This window comes from Salmo salar, chromosome 07, assembly GCF_965601325.2.
Source record: "Salmo salar chromosome 07, fSalSal1, whole genome shotgun sequence".
Classification (NCBI taxonomy): domain Eukaryota; kingdom Metazoa; phylum Chordata; class Actinopteri; order Salmoniformes; family Salmonidae; genus Salmo; species Salmo salar.
In genome coordinates, this window is record NC_138297.1 from 19,089,339 (window position 1) to 19,104,986 (window position 15,648).

A 15,648-nucleotide genomic window follows, 5' to 3' on the forward strand; every position below is an offset into this window, starting at 1 on the left:
CACAACGTACAGTTATTTCCAAACAAAGTAAAAATCCTTCATATAGTTATTCCTCAAGGGACAAAGCACTCCATTGACAAAGGGTTTAGTAAATGTTGAACAGTTTTATTACACAAAATAAAATGTAAATGTAAAAAGTCATGAGAAATTCTTCCATCTTTGTTTACAAACACACATTATATTAACCTACAAAATGATGAATCTGTTATATTAGGAAAATAAAAGGCACTTTCTGAAAAGTAACATATTTTCACCACATTGGCACTGGCATGTGTTTGGCCACTGCCATAACGCCTATGATGGCTGTTGTCAGGGAGAGTACTTCATGTCCCATACTAAACATGATAATACTGATTTTATTCTCTTCTCAGAATGGCCTACCTTGCAAAATACTTTTGGAGCACAAATTCTTGCATAAACTCTTCTTCAGTGAACATTTAACTAGGTGCATGCAACTTATCACAGTAACCAGACAACACTGAGATGAAATACTTTAGAATACTATAGATACTGCACATTTCCCTTGAAAAAAGAAATTTAACATTTAACAGTAATAATACTGGCTAAAATAACACTGAAAATGTAATGGTTATGTTACCTATATATGCGTGCCCCCCCCCACACACACACACACACACACACACACACACACACACACACACACACACTAATAAGATAGGCCAGGGTTTCCCAAACTCGGTGCTGGGGCCCACCCTGGGTGCATGTTTTGGTTTTTGCCTTAGTACTACACAGCTGATTCAAATAATCAGAGCTTGATGATGAGTTGGTTATTTGAATCAGATGTGTAGCGCTAGGTCAAAAAAACTAAACGTGCACCGTGGGGCCCAGGACCGAGTTTGGGAAACCCTGATATAGGATATATGTTTACTATACACTGAGTATCCTAACATTAGGAACACCTTTCTAATATTGAGTTGCACCCTCCCTTTTGCCACGAGAACAGCCTCAATTCGTCGGGGCATGGACTCTACAAGGTGTTGAAAGCATTCCACAGGAATGCTGGCCCATGTTGACTCCAATGATTCCCACAGTTGTGTCAAGTTGGCTGGATGTCCTTTGGGCGGTGGACCATTGTTGATACACATGGGAAACTGTTGAGGGTGAAACACAGCATCATTGCAGTTCTTGAAACAAACCAGTGCACCTGGCACCTACTACCATACCCCGTTCAAAGGCACTTAAATATTTTGTTTTGCCCATTCACCCTCTGAATGGAATACATACACAATCCATGTCTCAATTGTCTCAAGGCTTAAAAATCCTTCTTTAACCTCTCTCCACCCTTTCATCTACACTGATTGAAGTGGATTTAACAAGTGACATCAATAAGTGATCATAGCTTTCACCTGGTCAGTCTATGTCATGGAAAGGGCAGGTGTTCTTAATGTTTTGTACACTCTGCGTATAAGTCAAATAGGTAAGTATAACAATGCCATGGATAAAACTATAAAAATCACTGACTCCAGAGACATTGAACAATTCAGTCAATAGGGATCAATACAATCCTGTCTTCATTTTTTGACAAACTGTGGTGTGCATGGGGAGTTGATAGTGAATTGTGAAAATTGATCATCTGGAGCTAGCAGCACTGATACTAATGCTAGCTGACTTATGTGACAAAACTGGATACGGAGTGAGAGAGAGAGACTGCAACTATTAGGGTAAGGTTACCCTTATCTATGTAGTTCTTCCCTCTAGATTATCATTGAGTTTTATATAGCTAGGAAATGATCAGGACACTTGATCCCAAGATATTCCTATCATTGAACACTGTTAAAAAGAAAAAAATTGCCATCTCTCTAAAGATCCATTATCAGAATTCTTAGAAAGCTTATTTTAAAGAAATGTGGCAGTGAAAGCTTTCCACAACCCTGTGAGTTTTGCATATCTTGTTTTAAAAAAAATGATTCTAAGTATGCTAGTTCATCGGTAAGACTGACAGTACACTGGTTATGTCACTTTGACAGAGTGCTTCTTCTGGACACACAGAAGAGTGACGTAGGGCACCCCAATGAAGGCCCACTTTTCACTGGGCCAGAACTTGACCACGGGGCCCTGCTCTGGGGCCTCAGAGGCTGCGTCGAAGTAGGCAAAGCACACGCACCCAAGGTAGGAAGCCAGGCAGATGAGTATGTGCCTACGGAAACAGAGAGGGGTTCATCAGGGGTTAATCACACAAGTGGGGGCGGATAAAATCATGTGGCAGGCAGAAAACGTTTAAGACCCCTGGCATGACACTTTCCATGTAATAGTACTAAAATTGGACATACCATGCACAGTGCAAATAGGGGAAGTTGACAGAGGACCACATATCACAGAAGATCCTGTCACTGATCCAGCAGAGCAGTGCCAGTGTCCACCACATCCCAGTGAGCAGACCCAGCTTAAACACACGCAGGTTCTCACACCTACAGACAACAGATGCACATTTACAGAGCGTTTCAGAATTGAAATGTTGATTGCAGGCTTGTCCAAACTATGTCCAGCTATTAGTTTTTTTAACTGGCCCACTGCACAATTTCTGACATAAAATTTAATGAAGTGACAATGCTGAATTTGTCCTGACCTCTTGATCTCGGTTATGAGCAAGGCTGTGCAGGGGATGCCCAGGCTCATTAGAGAGATGGCGTTGATGGCAGGTTTGACGAACGCCAGCCCTGTGGTGATTCCTGAGAGGATACCAATGACCACTTTGAACCTTATCCTGGGGGAGAGAAAAAGTTGAGCTGTCACTCAACATACATAAATAGATCAGAATGGGAATAATCAAACACCCTTTATTTGTTAACTCACTTCACTTGAATGTATGCCGTTTTGCAAGCATGACTGTGTGTATCAACGGCGGTCGGTACCGTTTTAAGATGAACTGAAGTTAAGGTAATTTTGATAACCAAATGTGATAAAGAAGCATGTTCCTACCCTTAAAACTCATATTTATGTAAAAAAAAAATATTGCCTCATCTGACTACTGTGTGCCGCCATCTTGATAACGTGTCATCAATGACATCACTTGAATGGTTCGTCTGACAGGCAGCCCAGATTACAATGCATGTTAGTAGCCTCATTGAGAATGTTTTCACTTTAACAATAATAAAAAATAAATGAAAAGAAGTGCCTTTTTAGAAGGCTATCCTGTTCGAGACTAGCAAGGTAACATGGCATGAACAATAAATGTTAAAAAAATAGATATACTGTGCAAGGTGAGCTAGCTATCCAGATAGACCAAAACCACAGCAACTCAACCATCATTGATTCATATTTTGCTAGCTAGCTGAACAGCTTGCTACAGAGCATGATTTTACTATGGGCATTGGCAGCATCATTTGGCAAGTCACAACTAGATGCAATTGATTTAATAGGAGTGGACACTTAACAACCCTAGATGTCTGTAGCTAATGCTTTCAGAACAGACACCTAGCTAGCTTGCATTGACTGAATCCTCATTTTTATAACCCAGCCTCTCCTAGGTTTGGCATCTGAAGTCCCTCACTGCAAACCATATTGAATACCATTTAATGCATAGTGCACACGATCTGCCTGCAATAGTGACTTTATTATTGTGGGCATTACCATGCATTTAGCTTACTAACCTTGTTTGCTGTAAGCTAACTGGCTAACACAGTACGATCTGATGCCCATGTCAATACTACTGTAATGTTTAACACAGCTAGACCTTGATCAGGTGGGCAAGTGGGTTGTTGACTGGACTATACAGGCTTATTGGAAGCTAGCTACCTGCTTTGTTATTGAGGACATCATGCATTTAGCTAGCTCGCTAATGTTGGGTAACAGTAGATCTGACCAAAAAAGGACCAAAAAATTGACAGCTGCATCATACAGGTTGCAAAATAGTTGGGAGGAGAATTTCGATGTACCGATTCCATGGCACATGGTTTGTGAACTGATACATAAAATGACTCCGGATTCAAAACATAAGAGTTTTTCAATTTAAATTACACAAAATACTTGCAACCAATAGAATGTAATATATATGCACAACTATCCCAGCTCTGCAGATTTAGCTGCTAAGAGACAGAATCATTAGATCACTTGTTTTTGTACTGCCCATACGTAGCTTGTTTTTGGTCACAGGTTCAGGAATAGCTGAAAAAACTCAATATTGTCTTGGAGCCAACTCTGCAAATAGCACTGCTGGGTGATTTGATAAGTCATAGTCAATCAATCAATAATATGATAATACTCTTAGCAAAGGTGTTTATCTTTCATTTACAATCTGTAGAAACTATGAGAATAGGTTGAGAACTTTTGAAACATCACAGCACAGTGGAAATCTATATGGCAGTTAGAAATCAAAACTGGATGGTCTTCAGAGATAGATGGGAGGGGTTGAGGGTAGCTGAAGGCTGGGCCTAAAAAACAAACAAAAGATAACTATTGTAAAATCTACTGTCCGTAAAATGTATGCAGTAGGTATAAGCTGGAAGTAGGAGCCTAAGTATTGTTGTCCATTAGTTTACTCCAATTAGGTGAGGGGTGGTAGGGTTAGGGGAAAATAATAAAGAAGGAAAATACAGTGCATTTGGAAAGTATTCAGACCCCTAGACTTTTTCAACATTTTGTTATGTTAAGCCTTATTCTAAAATGGATGAAATTGTTTTTCCCCCTCATCAATCTACAAACAATACCCCATAATGACCAAGCAACAACTGTTTTCTATACATTTTGGAAAATGTATAAACATTTAAAAAACTGGAAATATCTCATTTACATACTGTAAGTATTCAGACCCTTTACTCAGTACTTTGTTGAAGCACCTTTGGCAGCGATTACAGCCTGGAGTCTTCTTGGGTATGACTCTACAAGCTTGGCATACCTGTATTTGGGGAGTCTCCCATTCTTCTCTACAGATCCTCTCAAGCTCTGTCAGGTTGGATGGGGAGCATCGCTGTACAGCTATTTTCATGTCTCTCCAGAGATGTTTGATCGGGTTCAAGTCCGGGCTCTGGCTGGGTCACTCAATGACATTCAGAGACTTGTCCCGAAGCCACTCCTGCGTTGTCTTGGCTGTGTGCTTAAGGTCGTTGTCCAGTTGGAAGGTGAACCTTTGCCCCAGGCTGAGGTCCTGAGCGCTCTCAAGCAGGTTTTCTTCAAGGATCTCTCTGTACTTTGCTCCGTTCATCTTTCCCTCGATCCAGACTAGTCTCCCAGTCCCTGCCACTGAAAAATATCCCCACAGCATGATGCTGCCACCACCATGCTTTACAGTAGGGATGGTGCCAGGTTTCCTCCAGATGTGATGCTTGGCATTCAGGCCAAAGAGTTCAATCTTGGTTTCAGCAGACCAGAGAATCTTGTTTCTCATGGTCAGAGTCCTTTATTTTGGCAAACTCCAAGTAGGCTGTCATGTGCCTTTTACTGAAGTGGCTTCTGTCTGGCCACTCTACCAAAAGCTTGATTGGTAGAGTGCTAGAGAGATGGGCTCCCGAGTGGCGCAGCGGTCTAAGGCACTGCATCTCAGCGCAAGGGGCATCACTACAGACACCCTGGTTCGTATCCAGGCTGTATCACAACCGGCTGTGATTGGTAGTCCCATAGGGCGGTGCACAATTGGCCCAGCGTCGTCCGGGTTTGGCCAGTGTAGGCCTTCATTGTAAAGAAGAATTTGTTCTTAACTGAGTTAAATAAAGGTTAAATAAAATAAAGATGGTTGTCAATCCTACACAATCCTGTCTCGGAGCTCTACGGACAATTCCTTCTACCTCATGGCTTGGTCTTTGCTCTGACATGCACTGTCAACTGTGGGACCTTATATAGACAGGAGTGTGCCTTTCCAAATCATGTCTGACTACGTACATCTCCGACTCACAGACACACATGATTGTTCTGTCGTCATTTCCGGTCACAACTTGTAGACGTGTTTACGTGCTGCTGTGCGGTTTGTTGCCAACGTTTCTTTGCTACCTGCCAACTTTACGGGTTTTACTTTTTAAATTACCGTCTTATATTTTTTATTTTCCCCATCGCTCTACTTTTTTCATTCAACTTTTTCACCCTGGACGCTTTACCCGGACATGGTTCTACACAACCTCCACAAGCCAAAGCTAAGTAGTAACATTAACATTATGCCTTCTAATTGCAGTTGCTATACTCATAAAATACAGGAGAACGATCACCTTATGGCGAGGATAGCCGTGCTGGAAGCCCAGCTTCAGACGCAATCGTTAGGCAAGTGTAATTTAAGTTTAGGAAAGGATGAAACTGCGTCTGTGCCACTCATGACGTTGGCCGTTGGTGAGGTTTATGACCCCCCCATTGATACCTTGCCCCTTTTCTCTCTCTACAGAGTGGCTCTTGGAAAGCCCTTTGTTAACGTAGAGAGAGAGTCTGGTGACATCAAAAGGTGGGGAACGGAATCATATTTCGGTAATTCAACCAGTTGAAAATATGCGTTGGTATTTAATGAATATGATGTCAGATCAGTTGGCGTCTGAGACATTACTGATGATAGGACGACATAAACAGTATCTTGGAAAGTCTACACATTCTAGTTATCAGATTCACATGGAATTGTTGTGCAATTTAAAAATGTTTAAATATGAAACTATTTGTGAAAATATTCAATGTAATTTTAGCTTCTAAATGAGAGAATTGGTTTTCATAAGTGAACTAGGCTCAACTCAGTGGCCCCGCCCATGTGATCAGACATTGGTTGTAAACTATGAAACATGCCCCTATCTCCTACCACTATATAAGCCCCTGTACGAAAATGTAACTTTGTGTTCCGAGGACAGGAGGATGACGGTCCTTACGTTAAAAGGGCTAAGATAATAACCTAACAAAATTAGCATCGTGTTCAACGTGAAGGTGACGATCGACATGCCGAAAAGATGAATTTGGCTATACCAGCCAGAATATAGCATGAGCTTAAAAGTATGGCAACTTGGTATGAACTTTGAACTCTTATTCACTCCAGAAGTGATACCTCCTAGCCGTTGAGTTAGCAGCAGCTGCTGTAAACGTGGGCTAGGAAAGGACGGACGACGTATCCAGGCTAACACACAACCACGATACTAATACGTATCCAGTTTACCACCAGAGACATTCTTCAGAGCACAAGGGAGTAAATATTCCTTTTCCAAATGGGCGGTTATATAGAATGCATAAGATTCTGTATTTACGATAGCATAGCTTCTCCCTTTGTTACTCAGTCTTCCCGCGCTTTCATTCAAGCCCAACCACCTCTCTTTGTGGAACCAGCCGTCATAACGATTCCGTCCACGGGGGACGTTTTCTTGTATGACATAATTAGTATTCAATGTATGATCCATTCTGTGTATATGTAATTCTGTGTGATTATTTAGGTATTTAGTAAATAAATAAACCAAATTGTGTATTGCTGATTCAACTTGTTAGCCAGGGTTCGTGAAGATTCGTGAAGAATTTACAACTTTCAGATGAGACTGAATAAGGTGACGATTAAATATTGACTGCTATTGAGGTAAAAGATTACCAGGTCTTTAAGAGTTTATTCGGAAGATAACAGCTCTATAAACATTCTTTCGTGGTGCCCCGACTTTCTAGTTAATTACATTTACATGATTAGTTTCATCAGGTAATATTAATTACAGTAGAAATGATTTTATAGAATAGCATGTCATATCACTTAATCCGGCATAGCAAAGACACAACACCACCAATAAGTACAGATAGTGGTAAAAATCCCCTCGCAACATAGCTTCAGTGTGTAAATCAGCTAGAAAGATGTGTCACATCGAGAAATTGTCTCTGGCCCCTTCCCAGTTAGGGGGAGTGATGAGCTCTACAGCAGTCTCACAACTCAATCGCTGGTTGAAAACTGTTTCCTGCCCCTCCCAAAAGATAGAATTTGTAGATAATTGGCCCTCTTTCTGGGAATCACCCACAAACAGGACCAAGCCTGGCCTGCTGAGGAGTGACGGACTCCATCCTAGTTGGAGGGGTGCTCTCATCTTATCTATGAACATAGACTGGGCTCTAACTCCTCTATCTCCAAAATGAGAAGGGTGCAGGCCAGGCAGCAAGCTGTTAGCCACCCCGCCAGCTTAGTGGAGTCTGCCACTAGCAGTCAGTGTAGTCAGCTCAGCTATCCCCATTGAGACCGTGTCTGTGCTTCGATCTAGGTTCGGCAAACCTAAACATGACGGTGTTCGCCTTAGCAATCTCACTGGAATAAAGACGTCCTCCATTCCTGTCATTATTGAAAGAGATTGTGATATCTCACATCTCAAAATAGGGCTGCTTAATGTTAGATCCCTCACTTCCAATGCAGTTTTGTCAATGAACTAATCACTGATCATAATCTTGATGTGATTGGCCTGACTAAAACATGGCTTAAGCCTGATGAGTTTACTGTGTTAAATGAGGCCTCTGCTCCTGGTTACACTAGTGACCATGGCCCAGATTCACAAAACCACAAAATACATTTCTTCTTAACTGCAATTTTTTCCTTAACTATAGATTTATGAAGAGAGCTAATCTTGGAAATGTTGTTAAGCTATTTAGTTTGTTTCTCCTTTAGCAAAAGTTAACAAGAAATTAGATTCTTGAAAATAACGTTCTTAGATTTGTTCTTAATTCCATGATAGCTAAATCCTTGTTTTAAACTCAGGCATTGAGAGAATAAGTGCATGAAAGCAATTGAACATCTGAAAGTTTCAGTATTGATTATTTTAAACCCAAGAACATGTTTTAGAACAGTAATCTCTGTAGGAAATAGCTAACATGATTGTCGGTAACCTAGCAACAAACATTTTAAGAAGATTCTAACAAGATATTTGACAAGTTTGTAGGAAAATCAAGAAATCTTAAGATATTGTGGAGGAATTGCATTTACAAACTATCTTATCAACTTCTTTTTTTTTTTTTCTTAAGACTTAAGTTTTTGGGTAAGAAGTGTTTTGTGAATCTGGGTCCATATGATCTAGGGCCTATGATCAAGGGAAACACTCAAGTTTTTTAATCCTATATCTCTTGACACATTGATGAAAATACTCTTAGCCTCTAAACTGTCAAGCTGCATAATGAACCCTATTCCAACTAAACTACTGAAAGAGCTGCTTCTTGTGCTTGGCCCTCCTATGTTGAATATAATAAACGGCTCTCTATCCACCGGATGTGTACCAAACTCTCTAAAAGTGGCAGTAATCCTGAAAAAGCCAAACCTTGACCCAGAAAATATAAAAAACTATCAGCCTATATCGAATCTTCCATTCCTCTCAAAAAAAATTGAAAAAGCTGTTGCGCAGCAACTCACTGTCTTCCTGAAGACAAACAATGTATATGAAACGCTTCTGTCTTTTTTTAGACCCCATCATAGCACTGAGACTGCACTCGTGAAGGTGGTAAATGACCTTTTAATGGCGTCAGACCAAAGCTCTACATCTGTCCTTGTGCTCCTAGACCTTAGTGCTGCTTTTGATACCATCGATCACCACATTCTTTTGGAGAGATTGGAAACCCAAATTGGTCTACATGGACAAGTTCTGGCCTGGTTTAGATCTTATCTGTCAGAAAGATATCAGTTTGTCTCTGTGGATGGTTTGTCTTCTGACAAATCAACTGTAAATTTCAGTGTTCCTCAATCATCTTGATGGTTGAACAGTCATCTCAAATAAAACTGGACCTCGGCGTTATTCTGGACCCTGATCTCTCTTTTGACGAAAATATCAAGAATATTTCAAGCACAGCTTTTTTCCATCTTTATGACATTGCAAAAAATCAGAAACTTTCTGTCCAAAAATGATGCAGAAAAATTAATCCATGCTTTTGTCACTTCTAGATTAGACTACTGCAATGCTCTACTTTCCGGCTACCCGGATAAAGCACTAAATAAACTTCAGTTAGTGCTAAACACAGCTGCTAGAATCTTGACTAGAACCAAAAGATTTGATCATATTACTCCAGTGCTAGCCTCTCTACACTGGCTTCCTGTTAAGGCTAGGGCTGATTTCAAGGTTTTACTGCTAACCTACAAAGCATTACATGGGCTTGCTCCTACCCATCTTTCCGATTTGGTCCTGCCGTACATACCTACACATACGCTACGGTCACAAGACGCAGGCCTCCTTACTGTCCCTAGAATTTTTAAGCAAACAGATGGAGTCAGGGCTTTCTCCTATAGAGCTCAATTTTTATGGAATGGTCTGCCTATCCATGTGAGAGACGCAGACTCGGTCTCGACCTTTAAGTCTTTACTGAAGACTCATCTCTTCAGTAGGTCCTATGATTGAGTGTAGTCTGGCCCAGGGGTGTGAAGGTGAATGGAAAGGCACTGGAGCGACAAACCGCCCTTGCAGTCTCTGCCTGGCCGGTTCCCCTCTCTCCACTGGGGGGGCTGAGTCACTGGCTTACTGGTGCTCTTCCATGCGTGACTTGATTGGGTTGAGTCACTGACGTGATCTTCCTGTTCGGGTTGGCGCCCCCCTCGGGTTCGTGCCATGGGGGAGGTCTTCGTGGGCTACACTCGGCCTTGTCTCAGGGTAGTAAGTTGGTGGTTGAAGATATCCCTCTAGTGGTGTGGGGGCTGTGCTTTGGCAAAGTGGGTGGGGTTTAATCCTGCCTGTTTGGCCCTGTCCGGGGGTATCATCAGACAGGGCCACAGTGTCTCCCGACCGCTCCTCTCTCAGCCTCCAGTATTTATGCTGCAATAGTTTATGTGTCAGGGGGCTAGGGTCAGTCTGTTATATCTGGAGTATTTCTCCGTCTCATCTGGTGTCCTGTGTGAATTTATGTATGCTCCCTCTAATTCTCTCTCTCTTCCTCTTGGAGGACCTGAGCCCTAGGACCATGCCTCAGGACTACCTGGCCTGATGACTCCTTGCTGTCCCCAGTCCATCTGGTCATGCTGCTGCTCCAGTTTCAACTGTTCTGCCTGCGGCTATGGAACCCTGACCATTTCACTGGACGTGCTGTCCTGTTGCACCCTCTACAACCACTGTGATTATTATTATCTGACCCTGCTGGTCATCTATGAACGTTTGAACAACTTGGCCATGTTCTGTTATAATCTCCACCCGACACAGCCAGAAGAGGACTGGCCACCCCTCAGAGCCTGGTTCCTCTCTAGGTTTCTTCCTAGGTTCTGGCCTTTCTAGGGAGTTTTTCCTAGCCACCGTGCTTCTACATCTGCATTGCTTGCTGTTTGGGGTTTTAGGCTGGGTTTCTGTACAGCACTTTGTGACATCGGCTAATGTAAAAAGAGCTTTATAAATACATTTGATTGATTGATCAATTTAATTTACCAGAGGTGGACTCAAATCAAGTTGTAGAAACATCTCAAGGATGATCAATGGAAACAGGATGCACCTGAGCTCAATTTCAAGTCTCATAGCAAAGGGTCTGAATACTTATGTAAATAAGGTACTGTCTCCTCTCACCTTTTTCCTTCGCTGTGAACTTCAGTGCACAACACCAACAGCTGTCTGTTGTGAAGAAGAAAAAAAAAACCTCTCCAAGCCAAACCTTCCTACCATGACCGCTAAACAGCCTACATCGTTGTCACCATATTAGCTAACGTCATAGTCAACCTAGCTACTAGAACTAACACGTTAGTAAACCCACAATCCAATATGTGTACAAACACACAGTACAGTGTACAGCAAGTATTTTAGCAGTTACACCGGCGGGCCCCAGTGGCAATAAATGAATAAAACCGAAAGCTTACCTTGACTTGGAAGAGTTGCAGTGTTGGATAGCCTTAGCCAGCTAGCTAACATAAATAGCATTCCTCTCTTTTTGAGTCAGGTTGTTGAGTAGGCTAAATTAGCTGCATTAGCTAGCTTAATAAGTGAAAGGTAAACTAAAAATAATTTTAAAAAATACAACAAAATATAGATGGCTCTTTCTCTCTACTGCTTCTCCTTAATTTTTTGCAGAAATGAAATGTTCAAAACTGTTCCACTACTGTGTTTGTCTTTAAGTCCACTACTCACCACACGTTATGCACCTGCAGTGCTAGCTGTAGCTTATGCTTTCAGTACTAGATTCATTCTCTGATACCTTGATTGGATGGCTAACATGTCAGTTAACATTGGAGGACATCCTCCGGAAGTTATCATAATTACTGTGGTAGTCTATGGAAGGGGACCTTCTTGGTTTTGTATTGAAGTCAATGCACCCAGAGGACAGAAAATAGCTGTCCTTTGCTACACCGTAGTGCTACCCTAGAAGGCTACTGTAGACCTTCATCGCTAACCCCAGTTATTTGGTGACATGTGAACATATTTACTATAGTTTTAACTAAAAAGGATCACTTTTTTAATGTTTCACTGTTTAAATTTTTATGAAATTCACTGAGTAGGATGGTCCTCCCCTTCCTCCTCTGAGGAGCCTCCACCGGTGTGTATGTGTGTGTGTCACTTGCCTGTTTCTGCGGAAGCTCTTGGGCAGGTATCTCTTTGGGAACCACATGCCGATGGCACACATGAGCACCCACAGGATGGCCAGCTCGTCCAGCATCTGGCCCAGGAAGCTAAGGGTGGCATGGAAGTAAGTGGATCCAATGCCTGGGAGAAGAAACAATGTTTACAGAGAGTACAATGTGAGTAGAATACACAATCTGCCATCTAGAGGCTTAGGCTAGATGCTGAGGAGATCGTCTATCTAGACATCCTGGTTGCCTCCCACAATGTTCCGGCTTAGGGTTGGGTTTTTCCAGACTACTGAGGAGAGGCAACTCTTGTGTAGGATTTGGGAGTGACACCAAAATATGCATACCTGCTGAACCAGAATCTGGCTTTACAGGAGATGTTGATATGGCAATACTCCTTTAAGCCCAGGAAGCAGCCATTCACCAGCTTTTCAAGCATTAAAATGACTAAATAAGTTTGTTACTCACCAAATATGGAGGTGCCTCGAGGCAATTTTTCTGTTGCTTGTAAATGATTTATTTAGACTTTTTTTTGGAAGTACATATAGGCCGTGAAGGCAGTAAATTATGATAGTTGCTCATAGAAACTTTGGTGAGTAACGCAGGTATTTTGACATTATAACGATTAAAAAGTTGGTGAATGGCTAGACGATTAAACAACTCCACGATTTACAATGGAGTTGAGCAGCGACTAGTGTGGCCAGACTGGAGATCCGACGTCAAATAGCATTTGGATTTTATAAAAACTATTGATTTCAGCACCCAAGGAATAGCCAGCAATTACACACATGACATTGTTATGTGTAATTGCGGGCTATTCTTTAGGCGCTGAAATCAGTAGGTTTTTCTTTTTTTTTAAAACATAATTTTATGTGACGTCGGACCTCCAGTCTGCAAACACTAGTTGCCACTCAACTTGAGTCAGCTAGTGAATGGCATGTTGAATGGCTGCTTCCTGTGCTTAAAGGAGATTCGCCATATCAACGTCTCCTGTAAAGCCACATTCTGGTTCACGTCCCTGCTAAATTCTGCGAGTGTCATTTAAAAGTTAGTGCAGTAGACTTACCAACCACAACCAGCAAAGCCCAGATCAGATAAATCCCACTGTTGAAATGTGTAGCATATTGTCGAAACAGACACATCAAAATAGGTGGCAAAATAAAAAACAGTATGTTGCTGATCTGCAAAGAACAAAATATAGGGGAGGAAATGTATTATGAGCAGATGAACATATCTCTAACATTAGACATGACATTAGGCCTAAAGCCCCCCCCAAAATAAGTTAAAATGTGATCAACCAGTGACATCTTTACCGTATTGTAGAACTCCGCAATTCCAGGGTAAATAAGATAATTTCCTTCGCACCAATCCACTTCGGAGCTACCTTGACTCCAGAATACAAGATTGCTCATGTTTATAGATAACGTTAGCCAAAACTGCAAAATTACCTCGCTAACTAGCCAGCTATGTCATTTGAGTAGGAGAATAAGTTAGATACAAATTTGTAGCTGATAAAAAAAAAAGGATCACTTTTACCGAATTGTCATGTTCGTACCTGATAATGCACGAGGTTGACTTACAAATAACTATTTTTAAGTAGTTAAACTAACTACCTGTAATGTTTTGAAAGTACACTATTTGGACTGTCAGAGCTAACGGAGATATAATCGTACATGTCAACAATAGTGTGTACAGCTGTACGTGTACGTCACAAAAACTAAACTTCCGGTTTTTTACCTTCAAAATAAAAGCCCTCTCGATACACTGGGAAAGTGGATCGGTACCACTTTTGGTGTTTTGGGTGAAAGTCTCTGCTGTGTCTGAGTCTCTGGCAGAACCCTCTTATGTCTTGTCTTCCGTGGCTGTGACCTCCTGGCCCAGACCAAACAAAATTGAACTAAATTAAATTTTCAAAAACTTGCACTTGTATTTCCTACTAGCACTGGAAAAATGTACTTACTACGTTTGTGATTCAGTGTGGTTGTCTAGAATATAGGCTAGATGGGCCAGAGCTGTCCGGAAAGCCGTAGCGGCACGTCTAATTTTTGGGGAATTGTGTATCGGCTCCTCTACAAAAAACAAAGCAGCCTATCGCTGGCCCAGATTCACACACCAAGGCAAAGAAAAGTTTGATCAAAGCGGAATGAATGCGGGATCTTTATTGAATAGCAATGGAGAGTGGGATTAATTTCCTGATTCCGCCTTGTTCAATTTTAGAGTACTGGGGGTAACTAGCCCTTAGATTCTTCTGTCATCACAATTTCTGGCGATATTTCAACAAAATATTTTGTGGTAAATTGATCTAATTTTTTGAAATTTAAAAAAAGTGGTAGATATATTCCAATGAAGTTAATCTATAATTGTTTTTTTTTTTTAATATACAATATTTGTAATATAGTAGAAAAGCCTTAAGATAAATAATCCACTTGTGTAGAGAGAATAATTTAGAAAATGTTTGAGTAAAGTAGTAATATGTTGGCTGAGTGTGTTGGCACCCCCGAGGGCAAATAACAAAATATTACATTCAAATTCAATATCCTAATATAAATTCATATTTATGGAATTCGAATACAATTTCTGTTGGCACTGAAATTGCTCCATATGGGGGCAACTCAAATATTTTGCCTAGGTGGTGGGGTGGCTCCAATTTTTTGTTGTTGCTTTGGGCCCCCAAAAGGCTAGGGCCAGTCCTGCATGCCCTGAATAACCCAACCTGCCTAACATTCACAATTCTTCCCACTATCAGTTCATCTAGCAGGAAGCTCACCTTGTGACAATATGGGAGGGAAATGGGGTTAGGCTGTCAGCTGATGTTTTTGGGTTAGCCAACTCCTCTGTGTGATTGTTGACATGACAATGATTTTTAAAAGCGTCGTTCCACCAATTCGGTGCCATTTAAGAAGTGTAAAAATGATAATAATTGTGATTTCACCAAATGTTTACATTCTGTCATGAAGAGCACATGTTCAACTTCATAAAAAACATTTTTTGCCATCTCAAGAGGTTAAATAAAAAAAGTACCTATGAAGTGCCAAATAAAGTAACGGTTGCCTGTAACAGGTTGATGATTTCATCTTAAATCAGCCATAAATTCTCTTGTGACAGGGGAAATGGAAGCTTGTTTTGTGCAACAGTAGTGGCAATAGCTTCACCCCAAAATGATAATTGTTAGAAGAAAAAAAAAAGCCTGTTGTTCTATGTGGTAAAGGGTTGGCGGATTATTCTCGACCCGCTCAGTTTCCCACCACAAAACTGCAGAA

At 41.2% G+C, this 15,648-nt stretch overlaps 1 protein-coding gene across 1 annotated transcript; it reads right to left on the reverse strand.

Moving 5' to 3' along the window:
• Positions 1–84: 84 nt before the first annotated feature.
• Positions 85–14,109, reverse strand: acer2 (alkaline ceramidase 2). Its single transcript, XM_014206677.3, has 6 exons — positions 13,702–14,109; positions 13,455–13,569; positions 12,383–12,524; positions 2,588–2,725; positions 2,292–2,429; positions 85–2,158 (listed from the first exon to the last, which is right to left on the reverse strand). Exons 1-6 carry the CDS (start codon positions 13,798–13,800, stop codon positions 1,972–1,974), a joined length of 819 nt encoding a protein of 272 aa, XP_014062152.1. The 5' UTR covers positions 13,801–14,109; the 3' UTR covers positions 85–1,971.
• Positions 14,110–15,648: the final 1,539 nt, after the last annotated feature.

Coding starts and splice junctions, on each gene's coding strand:
- acer2 (XM_014206677.3), bottom strand. CDS start 13,800: ATGAGCAATCTTGTATTCTGGAGTCAAGGTAGCTCCGAAGTGGATTGG. Junction 13,570..13,701: donor TTGCGGAGTTCTACAATACG/GTAAAGATGTCA, acceptor TGTTCTTTGCAG/ATCAGCAACATACTGTTTTT. Junction 2,726..12,382: donor AAGAGCTTCCGCAGAAACAG/GCAAGTGACACA, acceptor TCTCTCCCCCAG/GATAAGGTTCAAAGTGGTCA.